Consider the following 23,330-nt stretch of genomic DNA (forward strand, 5'->3'; position numbering starts at 1 on the left):
TAAACCATAGCAAAGTTTCCTATAGCCACATGCTTTGCCTTGGCCTTCCGTACATTTCTAGTACTGAAGAATCGAGTAGATTAAGAAAAAAGATGTAGGTGTAAGAAAAAAATGCATAGGGCTTCCCTGGTGGCGCAGTGGTTGAGGGTCCGCCTGCCGATGCAGGGGACACGGGTTCATGCCCTGGTCTGGGAGGATCCCACGTGCCGCGGAGCGGCTGGGCACGTAAGCCATGGCCGCTGAGCCTGCGCGACCAGAGCCTGTGCTCCTCGGCGGGATAGGCCACAGCAGTGAGAGGCCCGCGTACCGGGGGAAAAAAAAAAAAGCATAAAATGGTATAATTTTAGGGAAGTAGGTTTAAATTTTAATTTGCCTGAAAATAGAATCAATGGTATATAACAGGGCTTTGAAAGTTAAATGCAAAGTTATATGAAAATTAGAATTTTTCATGCCTAAGAATATCATGCTAATTGACGTAAATTTTCTGTATAAAGATTCTGATTTTGCCAGACCATCTAACCAGCAATTAATATCCTCTCATAGGGAAAAAATGTGTTTGGTGACATGTTTAAAGTGCTCTCGGTAGTATTTAAGATGAATGATCTTCAAGGATGTGGAGAAAAGGAAACCCTCATACGCTGTTGGTGGGAATGTAAATTGCTGAAGCCACTGTGGAAAAGAGTATGGAAGTTTCTCCAAAAACTAAGAATAGAACTACTATATAATCTAGCAATTCCACTCCTGGCTATATACCCCAAAAAAAACAAAAACACTAATTTGAAAAGATACATGCACCCCTATGTTTATAGCAGCATTATTTATAATGGCCAAGGTATGGAAGCAACCTAAGTATCCATCAAGATGAACGGATAAAGAAGTAGTGGCATATATATACAATGGAATACTACTCAGCCATAAAATACAAGGAAATTTTGCCATTTGTAGTAATATGGATGGATTTTGAGGGCATAATGCTAAGTGAAATAATACAGAGAAATATATATACTGTATAATATCACTTAATGTGGAGTCTAAAAAATAAAACAAACTAGGGTATAAAAAAAAACAAGCAGACTCAAAGATATAGAGAACAAACTAGTGGTTACCAGCTGGGGAGAAGGGAAAGGGGAGAGGCAATAATGGGATTATATGAAATCATGTGCATGAAACTTTTGAAAACTGTAAAGCACGGGCTTCCCCGGTGGCGCAGTGGTTGAGACTCCGCCTGCCGATGCAGGGGACACGGGTTTGTGCCCCGGTCCGGGAAGATCCCACATACCGCGGAGCGACTTGGGCCTGTGAGCCATGGCCGCTGAGCCTGCGCGTCCGGAGCCTGTGCTCCGCAACGGGAGAGGCCACAACAGTGAGAGGCCCACGTACAGCAAAAAAAAAAACAAAAAACAAAAAAAAACTGTAAAGCACCATAGAATTTAAAGAATCTTTCATTCAATAAAAAAAATGTTTTTAAAGATGAATGATCTTCAAACCAAATAGCTACTTATACAAAAGATGGGAATCCTCTACTTCTTTTTTCTTTTTTTTCAGACTTATTTTAAGGTCCAAGATAATTCAACCTATTTACACATTTGCACAGAGAAGCCCAGGTCTTTACAATAGCTCCTTATACCCTATATAATCTGCCCTACCCCCCCTTACCTCTCAGACTTCTACTTTTTTTACCCCCTCTTCCTTCTGCTCTACACACACTGACTTCCTCGCTGTAGCCAAACATGCCAGGCACATTCTCACTGTCAACCCTTTGCCCCAGCTGCTCCCTCTGCCTGGAATACTCTTCCCTAGGCATCCACAAAACTAACTTCTTCACCTCCTTCAAATCTCTGCTCAAACATCACTTTCTCAATAATGCTTGTCCTGTTCATCTTACTTAACATTGTGACTCTCCCTATTCTTGATCCCCCTTACTCTGCTTTTTCTCTATAACATTTATTACCTTCCAACATCCTATATAACTTTTCTCGGGTATGATGTTTATTGTCCATTTCTCATCTAGAATGTAAGCCTCATGAGGGAGGAACCTCCTGTCTTTTTTGTTCCCTGCTTATTCCCAATGTTTGGAAATATGATTAGCACATTGTAGGTGGACAGTAAATATTTTTCAATTAATGAACATTTCTATGATCTGCTTGCTCACTTTTCAATCAGGAACCACTGATATGTTTCAAAATCATGTGATATGTTTCAAAAGTCAAACTTCCTCCTCAGAGACAGGAACCCTGTCATTTACCAAAAACCAACCAAACAAACAAAAAACCCTAGGAACATCAATTCTCGTTTCCCAATCTCCAGCAAAAGGATTGTTTGGTTTTTCTAACCAAGTAATACAAATGGGTAAAATTGCAATTTCAAACACACACAAGAAAAAAAAGAATATATGAAGATTTTAGTGATAGTATTCTGAGTTTTACTAAAGCATTTAAAAAAAAAAAAAAGCTAGTTGGATTTCAGAGGCTCAATCAGAAAGTAGAACCCAGTGGGTAGGATTTCCTGTTGGACTTCTAAGTAACTCATCCTACTAGGGCGACGGCGTCCATACAAGGGACGAATGCCAAGCAAATACATCTGTAAAGCTGTTTTTCAGGTGCGAAAGCCTACCCTCCTCCCAGGTTCACCCCCGGCTCTGCCAACCAGAAGCGTTTCATCAGTTAAGTGAAAACACACAGCTGCTTCCCATCAGTGAAGGAAGGTTCGCGGCTCTACCTGGACATTCCACCTGTTGTCTAAGTGCAAGGAACTGAAGCCTAAATTCTGTGCCTTGTCAGGTCGGCTGCTAAAGTCTAAATGGGTAATTCACAGTCTTTACTATCCGTGAGAATTAATTATACCCCCTCCCGGGTATCCCCCCGCCTCGACACCTGTTCGGGGACCCCACGGTCTGGACGAAAAACCTCACTCACTTCGGCCCTGCCCTCCTTAGAGCGCAAAGACGGGTCGCGTTCGCGAGCTACGCCGCGTTTTGAGACTCTCGTGGCTTGCGCCCGTTTCCTGGGCTTTTGGTATCGAGCTGCCCGAAGGCGGACTTCGCCCTGGGCTGTTTGCGGACGCTGCACGGCCGCACCGGGCCGAGAAAGGAGTCGGAGAAGGTGCCCAGCCCCAAGCTCGGAGGTGGGCGCGGCCCTTCGTGAGGCAACTCGTCGGCTGTAAGTTCCTCAGACGCACCCGCCGGCGCGAAGCTGGGGCTGGAGCTCGGGCTCGGCGCAACCATTGCTCGCGGAGCAGTGGGGGGGTGGAGGAGACCGACAAACACCACGGTCCTAACGGAAGCGCTGACCCCCATCCTCTGGGTTCGTTCTTCCTCTCGGAAGGCTCCCTTGTCCTGCCTTACCACCGAAAAGCCCGGCCCTCTCCATCTCCTGCGCGTCCGTCTCCCCCCGCCTCGCGTGGTGCGGTCCAGCCCGCGGGTCACGCGGCGGCGGGGGCGTGGTCTGCTCTGAGCTCAGGTGGTACCTTGTGCGGCCTCTTTTGGCGTCATTTGTAGCGGCGTTCGCAGCAGGAGCGATGCTGGGTTGGAGTCGCCTAACCTTCGTCTTACTGAGCGTGACCGTCACCGGCTCGGTGGCGCAGCACGTGCCACCGGTGGGTGAGCTGGCGGCGAGGGCGCGGAGAGGGGCGCGCGGGAGCACGGGGAAGTGGGGTGCCCAGGTGCGGGGCCGGCGGGGCTTGAGGGACACCTAGTCCCGGCAGCATCTTTACAGGGGTCGGTGTTTTCCTGAGCAGAGTTGTGGGTGCAGAGCGGGCTGGGGAATTTCACCCCGGGTCGATTCGGTACAAGCTGGAACAAGGAAACCTTTTGGGGAAATCCTGATCTCTGCGGATTGGTGATTATGATTTGCATACCCTCACGTTTGATGGATTGCATCTGTTCTACCAGTACCAGCCTCGAGCATCCAGAACTGTAAGAGAAAAAGTTCCAGTTGATTTGTGTACATGATTAAGTGACGAACTTCCTGAGGACTTTGGCATCCTCTGCCTGGTGACGAGGTGCTGAAGGAAAAGTATTAGCTAAGGATCCTGAGGGTCCTGGGAAAGGGCGAGGCATCCCCAGTCAGGGCAATGGGAGCAGCCCAGGCCAACCTAGATGTGGATGCCTGGTCTTTATATCCGAGTCAAGTGAACACTGGACCTGTGGCTATTTCCCCTTGAGGGAAGTAGCAGGAACACAGACTTGATAACTACAAGAGACAATGAGGGACCAGTTTCACTCTTACTTTGCAAGGGAGGAAGTTGATTCCGAGTGAGAAAATGTCTAGAAGCATGACTGAACTCAGGCTTCTGGACATCTGGTCTCCTGGTCTTGCATAATTCTCTTCTTTAAAAGCAATAAGACTGCATTTTTCTTATCAACAGATCAGATAAATAGGAACTTGGGTGCATGTGACCTAAGACTAGGTGAGGATGTTTTTGAATAGTTTAGGTAGAACATTGACTTTGGGAGCAAGATGTGCATTCTCCTCTTTTATTTTATTTCTCTACGGAGAAAAGCTTTAAGAGTAAGATCATGGTGAGATATTACTCAGCCATTCAAAACTGATACAAGATAAAGCAAGTAAAAGTAGAATACAAAATAGTATACACAGCAATTTCAGTAACAGAAAAATACACAGTATATACATGTGGGTGAGGATTGGAGGGGTATAAGGAAAAATAAAATTAGTCTGCTTTAGTGTGAGTAGGGAGTTAATTTACTTTAAAGTGGTTGGGATTATGGGAATTTTTAAAGAATTTTATACTTTGACACTGTCAATGCTTTCAGCCAAAGACCCCAGGAAACACACCTGTAGTTGAAGAAATTGGGTTTATTATTTTGCAGTGAGTGAGAATGCATGCCATGGGCAACCGTGGGGCCTCTCAGTAAAAGGGCATTAGGAAAAACCTGTTTTATAATTTGGACTTTGTGTGTTTCAGGGGCAGGTCTAAGGAATCGGGGGTTTGCTCTAGATTGGTTGCTTTTAGAAAGTGAGGCAACACTATGGGTAAAGAAGAAACAGTTATTTGTTTAGCAAGAGAAGGAGGTGTTTGGTGTTTACCGTGTTACACGTACCTTTGTTTTTGTCTGTGCTTAGAGTCATGAAGTGGCCTTGCTTTGTCTCATTTGATCATGTCTCAGATTAACCTTCACTGAGGTGGGTATTCTGTGAGTTGTGTCTAACAAGAGAAGAGAAACGGCCTGGCTTTTGAGTGTCAGAGCAGCAAGTTAATACTGAGAGGTCTAGTTGTGGACCTCAGAACAGTTTCATATATCAATATCTGCCTTTTATTTTCGTTGTCAGTACTTTATTTTTTCAAGCAAAAGTACTTTAAAAGGTATTTGTAGAACAGGAAAAATCAACAGCCCCTCCATGAATTTCATAGTTCTTATCTGGAAGAGTGGTTGCCAAATTCTAGTCTGGCCTCTGGTGTCAATTTGGGAAACTGCTTCCACAAGTCTTTAATGAAATGAGAAAAATGAGGCCTTGAAATTATTAATTTAGAATGTTAGCTTTTATTCTGATTATGACCTTCCAATTTTTGTTGTTAAAATGTTCTTTTATATGTGTGAGTTGTTTTGTTTGTTTTAACATCTTCACTTTGTAGAACAAAAACTGGGACTCCTCTCAGTTTTTTAACTGATCTAGAAAACCTGGGGGCCACTGGCTGACAGGATTTTGGGAATTTCACAGAAATTCAGTGACCTCATCCTTTGACAAGAATAAGCATTTTTTTCCATTTTGAATTGTTCTGTGATAAACTGTAGCCACACATAGTAACAAAATATATTTCAAAACTACTTTTGATAAATATGATAGTGGGAACTGGCTTTAAATTACAAACAAAAATCATTGGATTTGGAATGTCTATGGATTTTGTTTTGTTTTGTTTTTGAGGCGCTTCAGACTATGGCATATTTTAAGGTCTTCTTGAGTTATTTGATTCTATTAAGAGATGGTGGTGACAAGCTATCCCACTTCTGGGTATTTATCCAAAGAAAATGAAAACACTAATTTGAAAAGATATCTGCACCGCCATGTTCATTGCAGCATTATTTACAAGAGCCAAGACATGGAAACAACCTAAGTGCCCATTAATGGATGAATGGATAAAGAAGATGTGATTCTCACTCTCACACACACACACCCACCACACACAATGGAATACTAGTCAGCCATGAAAAAGGATGAAATCTCGCCATATGTAACAACATGTATGGATATTGAAAGTATTATGCTGGGTGAAATAAATCAGACGGAGAAACACAGATACCGTATATGTCTAATAAATGAACAAACCAAACAAAAACAAACACGTAGATACAGAGAACAGCAGCATAGTGGTTATCAGAGGGAAAGGGGCAGAGGGAGGGTGAAATGAGTAAAGGGGATCAATTGTATCATGATGGATGGAAACTAAACTTTTGGTGGTAAGCACTCTGTAGTGTATACAGAAGTAGAAATATAATGTATACTGGAAACTTATGTTATAAACCAATATTATGTCAATAAAAAATAAATTTAAAAAATATTTTAAAAAGAGAGATGGTGGTGACAGAAGTGGTGCAAGAAAATCTGGAGAGGGAGATGGAGATGACATCATCCAGGGCTCTGTAGACCTTGATAAGGATTTTGGAATTCATCCTAAAAACAATGGGAAGCTGTTGACTGGTTTTAAAAAAGATGTGATAAATTTCTCACTTTCAAAAGATCAGTTTGGATTGGAAGGGAGCAAGGGTGGATGTGAGGAGACTAGTCCAATAGCACAACCCTCCTGACTTACAGGATGGTTGTGCTATTGGAAAAGGAAAGAAGTGGATGGTTCCGGAGAAGATTCGGAGGTAGAATGAGAAGAAGGAGGGGTTGGATGGGGATGAGGGACTGGCACCTTTCTGAAGTGCTCAGCTGGGAGAATAGTGGCATCACTACAGGAATATGAGGAGGGAAGAATGAAGATCATTTTTCACTCTGGTTATGTCGAATTTCAGATGGCACCAAGACATCCAGCAGACCTTTGGGACTGGAGCTCAGAAGAGGATATTGGAAGTCGTAGGCATATTATTTTGAAGCCCACTGGAGTGAACAATGAGCAGATAGAAGAGAAGAAGAGGCTTAGTCAAAGGCTCAGGGGACTTGCATGTGTCAGGTCAGGAAGAACTGGCAAAATTAAAGCAGCAGCCAGAACTGGAGAACAAGTGTTAGGGACGCTCAGGGGAGAGAGGGACAGGTCACCCGTGTTGAATGCCATTGAGATGTCTAGTATCTGTTGTACTTGGCACCTAGAGGTCATTGGTCACCTTGGCCAGAGCATGTTGGGAGCAGAAAATAGATTGTAGTAGCCTATGGAGTCATCAGAAGGAAAGGAATCAGTAGGCGAGATGGCTGTTCTCAGTAATAAATCTAAGCAGATCCCTAAAATGTGTGAAAATTAAACACACTGGCTCAGTAGTGAATTACTGAATCGAACTTATTTTTATGCATCAGCTTTTCAAGTGAGTGATAACGTTGTTGACATTAGCCACTGAATCAGGTTTTAGCAATGATTTTTACAACGTTTTCCCAAATCACTTAAACTCCATCTGGCCTGGCCAGTTTTACTGTACTGCATTTGTTTTCCACCCAGTACTTTAAAGGAAGGAATACACAGATACCATATGTTTGCTTAGTCAACAAATACTGCACGCCTACTCTGGGCCCGACTGTTACAGATGCTGGGAACAGGTCAGTGAACAAGATAGAGAGGTCTTTGCCCTTATGGAGAGTTTGTTCACATTCCTTTTACCTAAATATTCTCAATTTAATAGGGTACCATTCCATCAAAGGTCAGAAAACAAGTGAAAAACTTTGCATGCTCATTTGAATTTATTATATATGCAAGAAAACATGCCTTTTCTTATTCAAGTGTGTCTTGAATATGTGTCTGCTCTGTCTTACATAGAGAACACTTTAAGAAACAAATCTTATTTAGAAAATAGTTGTCGGTGAATTAAAGAATTGAATTGAAATTGTCTTGTTGGACTTCCCTGGTGGCGCAGTGATTAAGAATCCACCTGCCAATGCAGGGGACACGGGTTCAAGCCTTGATCCAGGAAGATCCCACGTGCCGTGGAGCAACTAAGCCCGTGCGCCACAACTACTGAGCCTGCACTCTGGAGCCTGCGAGCCATAACTACTGAGCCCCCATGCCACAACTACGGAGCCTGCGCTCTAGAGCCCGCGTGCCACAACTACTGAAGTTCACGCGCCTAGAGCCTGTGCTCCGCAACAAGATAAGCCACTGCAATGAGAAGCCCATGCACTGCAACGAAGAGTAGCCCCCGTGCAGAGCAACAAAGACCCAATGCAGCCATAAATAAATAAAGGAATAAAGAAAGAAAGGAAGGAAGGAAACAAAAGAAGGAAAAAAAGGAAGAAAGAAAGAAGGAAGGACAGGGAGGAAGGAAGGAAGGAAGAAAGAAAGTTGTCTGGCTGAAATTGTTCAGCTTCTTTTCCGATGGTAAGAACACTGGTGTGAGCTATATAATTAAATTACTTTTCACTGCCTTTTTCTGGTTATGTGAATAAGACAAGCACATGAGGGCTTTCTGAACTCTTTTGTACAGTCTTAGAAGCATACATTTCATTGAGGTTCTCATTCCAGAGGACTCAAATATTTTAGGGAGCTGGATGAATTATCTCATTTGTTTTAGGCATGGAGCATTCAGGTTGCTAATGGAATAATTTTCACTTTATATTTTATTTTCCTAAATACAGTTATGTCAAGTAGCTCTGTAGTTAGTTTTTTTTTTTTAGTGAGTGGGGAGGACGTAAAGAATGATTAATTTTGAAGACGTTCAAGTTCTTATCAAATAACTAGAATAATTAGAGAATTCGCTGACTCAGGAAGTATTAACAAAACATTTTACAGAGATTTTCACCACTTTCTTTGGCTTTAGGAAGCAAAAATGAGAGAAAACACACGTGAAAGATTGAGATTTTAAGTTGGTTGTATTTTTTCACCCTTTGACAAGGTAGCACAGTATACCAAGCAGACTACCTAATATCGCTCCCTTTCATCTATTTACATTCTATACCTATCATCTGTTTAAATTTTTACTTACCTTGATAAGGTTGTCTATTATTAAAACCATGTATAGTTAAATTTGGAGATAGTAAGAAACTTTCAATAACAAGTGAGCTCACTGTGATTTTATTTCAGGTCTGTACATAGATTTTTGAAGCTGTCTTTCCCTGTTGAGGTCTCCCTTGAAAGTAAGGATGTACCTGTCTCCACTCTACCCCAAATCTAATCTTTTTGTTTAAAATGACTGTTGTTAGAGGCTATTATGCTTAGTGAAATAAGTCAAAGACAAATACCATATGTTATCACTTATACAAGGAATCTAAAAAATAAACAAAAGAATATAGCAAAGCAGAAACAGACTCACAGATATGGAGAACAAACTAGTGGTTACAAGTGGAGAGGGGGAAGGGGGAGAGGCAAATAAGGAGTAGGGGATTAAGAGATACAAACTACTATATATAAAATAAATAAGCTACAAGAATATATTGTACACTCCAGGGAATATAGTGAATATTTTATAATAACTTTAAATGGAGTATAAGCTATAAAAATTTGAATCACTATGCTGTATACCTGAAACTAATATAATATTGTAAATCAACTCTACTTCAATAAAAAATTTTAAAAACAAAAAAAAATGACTTCATTGTCAGTACCTTATGAACACCTGAAGTACCCTGATCTTATGGCTGCTAGCTTTAAAAATTACAATCACATTTACCCTTTACTCTTACAGCCAATTTCTATGCAGATTTCATGTCTTTGTATTTCATGTTTATTTATTGCTGTCAGCATTATCATAGTAAAATGTTTTATCAATCTCAGACTCTTGCATATATGATTAGGTTGCTCTGTTACTTCTGGGGCAGTTGAACTCTCCTAATATTTGATAGAGCACTTGTAACTTCCCTCACAGTCGTAAGAAATATGCCTTGTAGTTTAATTTTATATTGGCTTTGGAACCCAGGTCATGCAGATAAAATTACTAGGGAAAGACGAGCGTCATTACATTTCATTTACTCACTGAGTTGATTCTAGTGATCATCAAAAGCCCTGAAGGGAATGCAGATTGTTCCCTATTAGGAATTAAATTGAGGTTTTCTTGTTATCTCTGTGGGAAGCTATGAGAAAGATCAGGGGGAGCCTGAACTGGGGCTCTGTCACCCGTTGTGTAACCTTGTCACTAATGGAGCTGGGCCTTGCATCCAGAACATGACCCCATGACCCTAAAGTTTCTGAAAACTTGAACTTCAGTGAAAAGGGCATAAATTAGATTTTTGTGAATCAAATCACATTTTAAACTCACCAAAAGGGCTGATATTTAGAAGAATCTTATAGTGAATAAGTTAGAATGAAGTAAGAGTTGTATTTCTAAAGTTAATACTTGCCCTTCTTATTAAGTGCTGTTTGGAAAATTCGTAGTTTTAAATCAAGATGTTCTTAAGTAGAGTGTTGCTTTTTGGTGTCCATTTCCAATTTCACTAAGCAAGGACTAGTGAATTTAGAATACCCTGCCCTCCAATGCAGTCATATGTTGTTATCTTAAAATAATTTTAGATACTGACAGCTAAAAATACTTAAAATCAGGGTTTGCCTGGTGGCGCAGTGGTTAAGAATCCGCCTGCCAACGCAGGGGACATGGGTTTAAGCCCTGGTATGGGAAGATCCCACATGCCGCGGAGCAACTAAGCCCGTGCGCCACAACTACTGAGACTGCACTCTAGAGCCCATGAGCCTCAACAACTGAGCCCGCGTGCCACAACTACTGAAGCCTGTGCTCCGCAACAAGAGGAGCCACCGCAATAAGAAGTCCGCGCACTGCAACAAAGAGTAGCCCCTGCTCCCTGCAACTAGAGAAAGCCCGCATGCATCAACGAAGATCCAACACAGCCAAACATAAATAAATTAAATAAATATATATATATATATTTTTTTGCGTTACGCGAGCCTCTCACTGTTGCGGCCTCTCCCGTTGCAGAGCACAGGCTCCAGACGCGCAGACCCAGCGGCCATGGCTCACGGGCCCAGCCGCTCCGCAGCATGTGGGATCGTCCCAGACCGGGGCACGAACCCACGTCCCCTGCATCAGCAGGCGGACTCTCAACCACAGCGCCACCAGGGAAGCCCAAATAAGTAAATTTTTTAAAAAAACTTAAAATCATGTCAGGGAATCACTCTGAAAATCCTCAACATAATGTAAATGAAATGTACATGTAAATGCAGTTTTTTAATTTGATATTTTAAAATGCGTATCAAAGTGTACATAGTTAAAATCAAATAATATAGAGAGGCTTATGATTAAAAAAACCCAGCCGTCTCCCTGCTTATTCTTTCTACCCCATCCCCCTTCTCTGGAAGCAAACACTTTTTTGTTGTTTTTGTTGTTAATTGTTGTCGTGTTTTTCGAAGTATAGTTGATTTACAATATTGCATTAGTTTCAGGTGTACAGCAAAGTGATTAAGTTATATGTATTTTTTCAAATTATTTTCCATTATAGGTTATTACAAATACTGCATATAGTTCCCTGTGCTATACAGTAAATCCTTGTTGCTTATCTATTTTACATATAGTAGTACGTATCTGTTAATCCCATACTCCTAACTTATCCCTCCCTACCTCCCTCTCTTTCCCCTTTTGTAACCATAAGTTTGTTTTCTATGTCTGTGAGTCTATTTCTGTTTTGTAGGTAGATTCATTTGTATTGATATTACTTTTTATATTCTACATATAAGTGATATCACATGATACTTTGTCTTTCCGATTTACTTCACTTAGTATGATCATCTCTAGGTCCATCTGTATTGCTGCAAATGGCAATATTTCATTCCTTTTTATGGCTGAGTAGTATTCCATTGTGTATATATACATCACATCTTCTTTATCCATTCATCTGTTGATGGACACTTAAGTTGCTTCCACGTCTTGGCTATTGTAAATGTGCTCCTGTAAACATTGAGGTGCATGTATCTTTTCAAATTAGAGTTTTCATCTCGGAAGCAGACACTTTTAACTGTTTGTACTCAAGTGATGTTCAGCCAGATACCACCTCTACTGTCCTACTAGTTATTTGCAGCTCATTCTGTTTTGATTAATTGGTGCCCATGCCAAATTGGGTGCTGAAGGATCCAAATATCACCCCTGGTTAGCTTTATGAATACTGCTACTGATAATGTGTTTATGCTGAATTTGTCTGAATCCACTTGAGGCATTGTCTGCTCTCATACGTATCCATCTCAGTGATGGATAAAAATTTAGTTTACTTTCAACAATCTTCCCTGAACCTTTCTTTTTTCTTTTTTTAACAGTGTTACTGAGATATAATTCACACCATAAATATCACCCACTAAAAGTATACAACTTAATGGCTTCAGTATATTCACAGAGTTGTACAACCATCACTACAATCAATTTTAGAACATTTTCATCACCCCCAAGAAACCCCTCACCACTTAGCCTTAACCCTGAAACCTACTTCTCAGTCTTAGGCAGCCACTAATCTACTTTTTGTCTCTATAGATTTACCTATTCTGGACATTTTCTATAAAGGGGATCATACAATACATGTGACTGGCTTCTTTCACATATCATAATGTTTACAAGGTTCATTCACATTGTAGCATCAGTACAGTAAATGTGCATTCCTTTTTATGACTGAGTAATATTCCACTTACGGATATACCATATTTTGTTCATTCATCACTTAATGGACACTTAGGTTGTTTCTGCTTTTGGCTATTACGAATAATGCTACTGTGAACATTTATGTACAGTGTTTTTGTGTGAACACATGTTTTTATGTCTCTTAGGTTTATACCTAGGAGAGTAATTTGCTGGGTCACATCATAACTCTGTGTTTAACTCTTTGAGGAACTGCCAGACTGTTTTCCAAAGCAGCTGCACTATTTTGTATTCCCACTGGCAGTACATGAGGGTTTCAGTTTCTCTACATCCATGCCAACACTTGTTTTATTATTATAACTGCCATCCTACTGGGTGTGAAGTGGTATCTCATTGTGCTGTTTTTTTTTTTTTTTTGCCATACGTGGGCCTCTCACTGTTGTGGCCTCTCCCGTTGCGGAGCACAGGCTCCGGACACGCAGGCTCAGCGGCCATGGCTCACGGGCCCAGCCACTCCACGGCATGTGGGATCCTCCCAGACTGGGGCACGAACCCACGTCCCCTGCATCAGCAGTCGGACTCTCAACCACTGCGCCACCCGGGAAGCCCTCATTGTGCTTTTGATTTGCATTTCCCTATTGGCAAATGATGTTGAGCATCTTTTCATTTGCTTATTGAGTTATATTTTATGTGGAAAAATGTCTGTTCAGATCGTTTTTTGAGTTGTAAGATTTTTATATATTCTAGACAAATCTTTTACCAAATATATGCTTTGTAATCGGCATAAATGTAAGGGTTTATTTCTGCACTCTCAGTTCTATTCCATTGATTTATATCTTTATGCTGGTAGTGCACTATCTTAATTACTGTAGCTTTGATAGTACGTTTTAAAATCAGGAAGTGTCAGTCCTCTAACTTTGTTATTATTCTTTAAGATCGTTTTGGATGTTCTGCGTCCCTTGAATTTCAGTGTGAATTTTAGGATCACTTGTCTATTTCTGCAAAGAAGCCATCTAGGATTTTGATAGGTATTGCATTGAATCTGTAGATCAATTTAGGGAGCATTGCCATCTTAACAATATTAAGTCTTCCAATCTATGAACAATGTATATCTTTCCATTTATTTAGGTCTTTAATTTTTTTTCTACAGTGTTTTGTAGTTTTCAGTGTACAAGTCTTACACATCTTTGGTTAAATTTATTCCTAAGTATTCTTTCTGATGCTGTTGTAAGTGGAGTAGTTTCTTAGTTTCATTTCAGTTTGCACATTGTTACTGTATAGAAATACATTTGACTGTTGTACATTCATCTTATATCCTGCAACCTTGCCCAACTTATTTATGATTTTTAAAAAGTTTTTAATGGATTCCTTAGGGTTTTCTGTAGAAGATAGTGTCATGTGAAAATGAGACAGTTTTACTTCTTTTCCAATTTGGATGCCTTTTATTTCATTTTCTTGTCTAATTGCCATGGCTCAATACTTAAGCACAATATTGAAGTGGGGCAAGTGGACTCTTTGACCCCTCTACCTTTTTCTCCCTTTTCTTCTTCAGTTCTATGTGCTTTCAGTCTTGTTTAGTAAACATTGGTAACATAATTGTAACTGTAATTGAGTCATCTATGTTTCGTATGTCTCCTTTCAAAGAATGAAGACAGTAAACAATGTTTAAAGAAGTGTGACTTGAAAACATTGGTCATTGCTCAGTGTGCTGTGATTACATGTCCTTCTCTATAATTCTAAAGCCGTAACTCTAACGGCACTAAAATATATATATTTTATATATATATAAAATATATTCAAATATATTTTCTACCAAATACTCATATTCATGCCAAATGCTCATATTCCTTTTAATTTGCTTCATTTTAGTTTGCTTCATATTTATATTATGCCTTGTACAAATTTTTTCATTGGAGTTTCTAATTTCTTTCCCTTTTTCTCATTAGAAGAAGAAAACAAACCTATGCCATCATCACTGTATCCTGTATATTTTTCAGCTTCTGACATATCTTCTCAATATTCTGTCTATTCTTCTTGAAACCTACTGAAATCCGCTTCTAGTTGAGACCATTTTCTTTTTATTTGGACCATTCTTTTCCAAGACTGTAGCTTCCCCCTATAGTTTCTGGTTGTTTTTCTTTTTTTCTTACACTGTGTGCCTCTTATCATATTCTCAAATTCTTCCAGCCTTTCAACTGTACAGTTTATACTGTAGAGTCCCACTTTTTAGGGCACCTGTCTCCTTGATATAATGTTGCACTATTGCTTTCTAGGTCTGTTGACTAGCTGTCACCTTAAGGGCTCCCTTTACCACTCTGTGTTAAGTTGGAGCCATTCTTTTCTGGATCCTGTCCCATCTTTCTCTTGGTTTATGCCAGTGTTTTGCTAGAGTACATCTTGAAGTAATTTAAGAAAGAATGTATGGGAGGTGAACTTTCTGAGTCCTTGCAGTGACTTAATAGTAAAGACTTTAAATAAACTCAAAATTGATCGATGCCTTTACCAGCTATAAAATTCTAGTTTTAAATCAATTTCCTGCCAAGTTTGGAGGCATCACTCTCTTCTAGCATTTATATAGCTGTTGAGAAGTTTGGTGGAAGTGTGATTCTTATTCTTTTGTAGGAAACCCACTTCCCCTGGCCCAAACGCGGTGCTAGAAGCTTTTATGTTTTTCTCTTTATCCTTTATGTTTTGAAATAACTCAGTGATGTGTCTGACTGAAAGTCCTTGTATTCAGTCATTATTTCAAATAATCAGTAGGTCTTTTCATTTTCAGGACTCATCTCCTTTCAGCTGTGGGAAATTTTCCTATATTATTTCTTTCATAATTTTCTCCTCTTTATTGTCTCTGCTCTCTTTCTGGAAATCCAGTTAATCAGATGTTGGGCCCCCTGCACTGATTCTCTAATTCTCTTCTTTTTTTTTTCCTCCTGTGTTTTCTATATAATTTTTCCCCTGTATTCTGGGAGAGATTTTCTCGCCTTTATTTTCCTATCCTTTTTATTTCAGCAGTTACCTTTTTTATTGAAGTATAACTGATGTACAATATTATTTAAGTTACAGGTGTACAATATAGTGACTTACAATTTTTAAAGGTTATACTCCATTTATAGTTATTACAAAATACTAGCTGTAGTCCTCATGTTGTACAGTATATCCTTGTAGCTTATTTTATACCTAATAGTTTGTACCTCTTAATTTCTTACCCCTATATTGCCCCTCCCCGCTTCCCTCTCCCCACTGGTAACCACTAGTTTATTCTCTATATCTGTGTCTGCTTGTCTTTCGTTATATTCAATAGTTTGTTGTACTTTGTAGATTCCAGACATAAGTGAGATCATACAGTATTTGTCTTTCTTTGTCTGACTTATTTCACTAAGCAGAAGGCCCTCCAGGTCCATCCATGTTGCTGCAAATGGCAAAATTTCTTTCCTTTTGTGGTTGAGTAGTATTCCATTATGTTTATATACCTTCTTTATCCATTCATCTATTGATGGATGAGCAGTTATGGGTTTTTTTTGCGGTACACAGGCCTCTCACTGTTGCGGCCTCTCCCGTTGCGGAGTACAGGCTCCAGACGCACAGGCTCAGCGGCCATGGCTCACAGGCCCAGCCGCTCTGCGGCATGTGGGATCCTCTCGGACCGGGGCACAAACCCGTGTCCCCTGCAGCGGCAGGCGGACTCTCAACCACTGCATCACCAGGGAAGCCCAGCAGTTATGTTTTTAATTACCTGGTTGAACTTATTTTTTATAACATCTTGTTTTTGTTTTATAGATATAACAGCATATTGAATTTCTCTTGAGGTTACTATTAGAGTATTGAATCCGATATTAATTTATATTATTTTGTTTTATATTTTCCTCTGTTCCTTAAAGTATTGGAATATTTTGGAGCTAGATTTTTTTTTGTTTTGTTTTTTTTTTTTTTTGGCGGTACGTGGGCCTCTCACTGCTGTGGCCTCTCCCGTTGCGGAGCACAGGCTCCGGATGCGCAGGCTCAGCGGCCATGGCTCACGGGCCCAGCCGCTCCACGGCATGTGGGATCTTCCCGGACCGGGGCACGAAGCCGTGTCCCCTGCATCGGCAGGCGGACTCTCAACCACTGCGCCACCAGGGAAGCCCAGTTTTCTTTGTATTTTTCTAAATGTTAGAATAGGAGGCCTTTACTCTCAGGCAGGAGTCATTAAGCTTTTCCTGCACAGGGCCAGATAGTAAATCTTTTAGGCTTTGTGGGCCAAGAGGCAAAATCAAGGATGTTATATAGATATTTATATGACAAGAGAGAAGACAAATTCCCACAAAATTCTTATTGATGAAAATGTTTTAATAACAAGTTAGTACGCTTTTTGTAATAGAGGTCTGCTAATGCGAAGAATTGAATTCTTGTGGGGTGGGCATTTGATTTTTGGGACTTAGGGTTAGTGTCCCAAAGTGATTGCAAATGTTTCTATGTTATTCCTGATCTGTAATGAGATTTTACATATTTCATCTTTGAAAATGTCTTTTTGTATAGATATATGGTAGGATGAATAATGGCTTCCCAAGGATGTCCATGTCCTAGTTCCTAGAACCTGTGAACATGTTATTTTTTATGGCAAAAGGAACTTGGCAAATGTGATTTAGTAAAGAATCTTGAGATGGGGTTGTTGTATTGGATTATCCAAGGGGGCCGATATAATCACAGACATCTTTATAACAGGGAGGCAGGAGGCCAAAGAAGAGAGAAGATGCTATACTGCTGACTTTGCAGATGGAGGAAGGGGGGCACAAACCAATGAATGTAGGTGACCCCTAGAAGCTGGAAAAGTCAAGGAAACAGATTCTGCCTTGGAAACCCAGGGGAAACTCAGCTGTGCAGAACCATTTTAGACTTCCAACCTTCAGAGCTGTAACATAATAAATTTGTGTTGTTTTAAGCATTAAGTTTGCAGTAATTTGTTACAGCAGCAATAGGAAACTAATACAACTAAGTGCCACCAAAGTCTAATATCAGTCCACGAGCGTATGATTTTAATTGAGTTGCGGTATGTCCGAGAGATTTTTAGTTACTTCTCGGCATTTAGGTAGTAGGTGGAGGAGTTTTGACTGATGAAACAAAGTGGACAAAGCTGTTTTGAGGAAAGGAGATCCCAGAGAGGTTCCTGGCTCAGAGTAGCATTTATTCTGGAGAGTAAGAATAATAGATGAGGATGAAAAGAGTTTAGTTGAGGGGCCAGCAAACAGAAAATAACCCCCATCCCAACCTCTGCACAGAGAACTGCATATAATATTATAGCTAAGCAAAAGACTAAACCCACACACTCTCTTCCCCTCTTCTCTCTTTTTTTCACACATACATACCACCTCAAAGGGTTTTCCTTGACAGAAACTGAAGAGATCATCTGGCAAGAGCAAGGGCAACTTGTGTGCGTGTTAGTACCCTGAGTGGTGGTTGGCAAACTACAGCCTGGCACCTGTTTTTTTAAAGTCTGCGAGTGAGGGATGGTTTTTACGTCTTTTAAAAGTTGGGGGGAAATTCAAAAGAAGATTAATATTTTGTAACATGTCAAAATTTTGTAAAATTTACACGTCAGGGTCCATAAACTGAGTTGTATTGGAGCACAGCTACACTTGTTTGTTTGCATTTTGTCTGGCTGCTTCAGCACTACAGCAGTTGGGTTGTTGCAGCAGAGCCTGAATGCAGTGTGCTTGTAGCTTTCACTGCTGCTCTGCACACTTCAGATGACACGCAATTGTAACTCAGCTGCATTTTAAGTGCCGCATGTATCAATGCACCAGGTTATTTTTAATCTTTAAGAAAATTACTAGTTTAAACCTATCACGTCAAAACAAGAAAAGAAGAGAAAAGTGGACTTCAGACGTGCTTTCAGGCCAAGCGGAGTAGGGATTATCTTGTTAATTAGCTGGCAAAGCATTGTGTTTATTACACAGTGACGCTAGAGTTGTGCTAAAAGAATACAGTGTATGTTGACATTACGAGACCGAGCAGTCATCACAGTATTCCCAACTCCTAGGGAAAAAAGTGGTTAGAAAAACAAGATCTAGAGTATCTCATCACAGCAGAATTTATTTACACATTTTACAAAGTAAAATGAGGCTGCAGCCAAAGTAAGTCTCCAAGTAGCTTATTTGTTAGCAAAGCGAGAAAAGCCATTTGCCAAAGATGAGTTGATGAAATCACATTTGCTTGTAGAAGTTGAAGAAATGTGTCCTGAGAAAATTTGTTCCACACTATAAGCTTTTAGCCGAGAACAGTTGCCTGGGACTTTGGCAGCAACATCAACATCAATTAAAGAACAAGGCAAATGATTCCTAGTTGTTTTTCTTGACTCTTGATACTGATCAGTTATCAATATTTATTAGAGCATCCGATGCCAAGTTTGAGACTAAAGAATTAGTCTCTATGAATAGTCTGCATAAAACAACAACAGGCAGGGTTGTTTTCAAAGAAGTTGAGAATTGAGTAATTCAGAAAGACCTGAAGTGGAATCTGCCATGATGTGTAACAGTTGACAGTGGTAAAAATTTGTGTGGAGCAAAAAAAAGCTTAGTTGGACAAATGTACAAAACTTCTGAAAATGCAAGATGTTTAAAGCTTGTGGTTATTAAATATATTGTTGATTGGCAGGTACTTTGTGGACAATACTTAAATTGATCATTCTGTTATTATTCAACCATGAAGTTCTTTTGCTCTCATAGATTTTCACTTGAGTGCATTTTGTAAGAAATAGATGCTGAATATCCTGACTGCCCCTACCGCTTAACAGTTAGATAGGTTGGCAGCAGTGAAGTTTTACTACAACTTTTGAGCTCAGGGTTGAGACTGAAATTTTTCTGAATAAGAAGAACTACCCTCAGTCACTATTATCGAACACTGAATGGCTTTGGAAATTAGCTTTTGCTAATTTGATACTGAATTATCAAATTGATATTATTTAATATCTAATATTTTGTATTCTAATAATTTAGAAACAGAATTTAAATGCTAATTAAATTATCCTTTGATAATTTAAGTTTACACTTGATGCTGTTACTTAATGAGGTCAACCTAAAATTACAAGGCAAAACAGTACTTATATGGGAAACATACTGTAGTATTTTGACAACAATTAGTGTTTGAATCTCAGGTCATGTCAAGGTACCTTATATACTTCCCATACAATCAAAAGTTAAAACAGGATGTGAGATCTCATTCCCACACAAATTTGCTGCAGATATATTTTCTGAGCTCAAACTACAGTTCTAGTAGTTTCCGTCCCTACTTCGCCTTCCTCTTATTGTGGATTTATACTTCTTAAAAAAAATTTTTTTGTCTTTTACAATATTGGGTCTCCAGCAGAAAGGAGATGAACATGCCTTGGCATCATGAACTAGTAATAAAAGAATGATAAATCACTGTGGGGTATCTCAGTTCCCCCACCATGGATTGAATCCGAGCCACAGCAGGGAACACCCAGAACCCTAACCACTGGGCCACCAGGGAACTCGGTCCATCTACGTTCTTATATTTTCTCTCTACTCAATATATTTGCAGTAGAAAAGGGAAATTACAATACCTGGCAAACAGTGCAAATTGCATTGAGTGAAAATGCACTTAGGTTTGAGATTCTAGAAGTTTTCAGGGGAGGAAAAGACTTTTAAGAGGCATTGAAATGGTCTAAAGTGGCAGATCATATTTGATTTTGTCTTCACAAGCTTCAACTGTTTTTGCAGATTGCCTACTCAGTTTGTTTTTCTGAAACTTAATTGTCTTTGTTTTTTAGTGGACAGAAGACTGCAGAAAATCAACCTATCCTCCCTCTGGACCAACGTGAGTAAACATCAGATGATCAAGACTCACTCTGACCTTCGTGGAGACTTTTCTCCATGTGATGATCTCATAATAATAATGACAGTGAATAAAAACTTAAGTCATGTCTTCTTTTATCCTGAGACAAATTTTTCTTCCCTCAGGTTTGTGTATTATGCATTTGGCTAAGACTTTGAACAAATATGAAAATACCCCATGATGAAAATGTCCATTTCTAGCCTTTTGAAATCATAGGAGAAAAAAAACGATTTCCATTCTCCACTAAATTCTTCTATCTACCCCTGAGTATTTTTCTCATCATGACAAATGCAGAGGTGACCTGTGATTTTCTGTGGTGCCTGAGTATAAATTACTGGATCATACTGAAACAAAAAAGTGTAGGGTCTCACGTGAAACATTAAAAAAATTAACCCTGGCATGATAATCAAAGCTACTGAGGGCAAAACAGGATTGGAAAGCATAGGGATGGGCCAATATCGTGTTTTAGTGTGTTTACATTAATATTTTTAGTTTAGGGTTTTGACCTTTTCATATCCTATGTGGCTAAATAAGCCTGTGGGAAAGACATGAAAACAGCTCACTGGCCCAGAGGGTAAAGAATGTGAAAAAGAAGGAAGAGGTGTGTCGGGAAGGGTAACGTACTATCCCTGCTCTTCCCTCTCGCTAAAAGCTTGCTGCAGGGAAGGGAAGGCAGGGTACGTACAACTTTAACCAGTAATATCAAGATGACATTTCAGTTTTTATGGCACTTCAGGTATATATATATTGTGCTACACTTGTCTGGATTATGTTTTCTAAATAGCCTCTGTCCTAGATACAGTGAAACCATAATAAACTAAATTCTTTGTAGTTACTCACCTTTCTGTAGAAAGAAGCAAATATTTGGCAGGAAGTATTTAGAAGTTACCAGTTTCTATGTTGCAATGAAGCCAGTGCACACTCCAGCCCTCTAGCATGGCTCGGTCTCTGAGGCTCTTCCTTTTCATCGCCACTGGCATTGTATTGATCTGCAGTGCCTTAAGGATTGCGACTGTCTCTTGGCTGCTCTCTCTGCCCCAGTTCATCGAACATTTACTGAGTACCTGCCACATTTAAGGCTTTTTTGTCCCTACTCGCTTTTATGTGTAGGTGTCAGTGAATTGACTGCCCTGCAAACTGTCCCTGCTTGGGCATTTAACTGGTTCAACGTTAGCATGTGTGTGTGTGTGCATGCACGCACATACACACATATGCAAATAAACATTTTTCTTATATTTACACATCTACATAATATAAATATGTTTGCCCTGGTGTTTCTGCTGGATTCCTTCCTACCTCACTGGCTTGTTCGCAAGACGAAAGTCCTTAGCTCCGCTATGATCTTTGTTCTCTATGAATTATAAATGGATGTTGAGGACTCGGAGAGAAGTGTGGTATTCATATACCTTTGAATGACAACACATCCTCCTGTACCTTTTTTTTAAATTTTTAAAAATTTTTGGCTGTGTTGGGTCTTCATTGCTGCACGTGGGCTTTCTCTAGTTGCAGCGAGCGGGGGCTACTTTTCGTTGTGATGCACAGGCTTCTCATTGCAGTAGCTTCTCTTGTTGCAGAGCACGGCCTCTAGGCGAGCGGGCTTCAGTAGTTGCATCTCGCAAGCTCGGTAGTTGTGACGCACGGGCTTAGTTGCTCCATGGCATGTGGGATCTTCCCAGACCAGGGATCGAACCCATGTCCCCTGCGTTGGCAGGCGGATTCTTAACCACTGTGCCACCGGGAAGTCCCTCCTGTACCTTTAAGACCATCCTTTTTAATCAAGTGCACAGATTCTGGATGTATGCATTGGCAGTTGTGAGGGAGGAGAGAAATACCTGTTTATCCAGCCTGACCGGTCAAATCAGTGCTGGAGGTCAAGGGACTGACAACAAGGGCATTCCTGTATCCAACTGAATCCCATTATCATTTCTTTTCTGCTGCTCACTGGTGCTAGCATCTGCTGTCTTATTTGTGTATCTGTGTGTGTTGTGTCACTTGGACTAGTTGCCAAACAACCAGGTGGGTTCAGTCAATGATTAATGTTGCTTATGATGACCAGGGCACAGGAAATGCTAAGTTTCAAAAATAATTTCATGATGTTTATTGTTCACAGTAAAGGAGGAAAATATTCTATAGTGATCACTACTGATTAAATACCAATGCAGTGAGGCTACTGAAATAAGATGGCGGAGTAGAAGGATGTGCTCTCACTCCCTCTTGTGAGAACACCAGAATAACAACTAGCTGCTGGACGGTCATCAACAGGAAGACACTGGAATTCACCAAAAAAGACACCCCACATCCAAAGACAAAGGAGAAGCCACAATAAGACAGTAGGAGGGGCGCAATCACAATAAAATCAAATCCTATAACTGCTGGGTGGGTGACTTACAGACTGGAGAACACTTATACCACAGAAGTCCACCCACTGGAGTGAAGATTCTGAGCCCCACGTCAGGCTTCCCCACCTGGGGGTCTGGCAACAGGAGGAGGAATTCCTAGAGAATCAGACTTTGAAGGCTAATGGGATTTCACTGCAGGACTTCGACAGGACTAGGGAAAACAGAAACTTCACTCTTGGAAGGCACACACAAAGTAGTGTGTGGATAGGGACCCAGGGGAAGGAGCAGTGACCCCAGGGGAGACTTAACCAGACCTACCTGCTAGTGTTGGAGGGTCTTCTGCAGAGGCGGGGGGTGGCTGTGGCTCACCGTGGGGACAAGGACACTGGCAGCTGAAGTTCTGGGAAGAACACCTTGGCGTGAGCCCTCCCAGAGTCCACCATTAGCCCCACAAAAGAGCCCAGGTAGGCTCCAGTGTTGGGTTACCTCAGGCC

General features: G+C 40.5%; 1 protein-coding gene across 1 annotated transcript in view; it reads left to right on the forward strand.

The window, feature by feature from the left end:
- The first annotated feature begins 3,487 nt into the window (after positions 1 to 3,487).
- Positions 3,488 to 23,330, forward strand: part of ASAH1 (N-acylsphingosine amidohydrolase 1) — a 46,028-nt gene continuing 26,185 nt past the window's right edge. The window contains exons 1-2 of the mRNA XM_082863812.1: positions 3,488 to 3,594; positions 20,433 to 20,479. Coding sequence (XP_082719938.1) covers positions 3,517 to 3,594; positions 20,433 to 20,479 — 125 coding nt within the window. The 5' untranslated portion in view covers positions 3,488 to 3,516. The remainder of the gene's footprint in view (positions 3,595 to 20,432; positions 20,480 to 23,330) is intronic.

Source organism: Leucopleurus acutus (assembly GCF_964270905.1).
Source record: "Leucopleurus acutus genome assembly, chromosome: 21".
NCBI classification, from domain to species: Eukaryota; Metazoa; Chordata; class Mammalia; order Artiodactyla; family Delphinidae; genus Leucopleurus; species Leucopleurus acutus.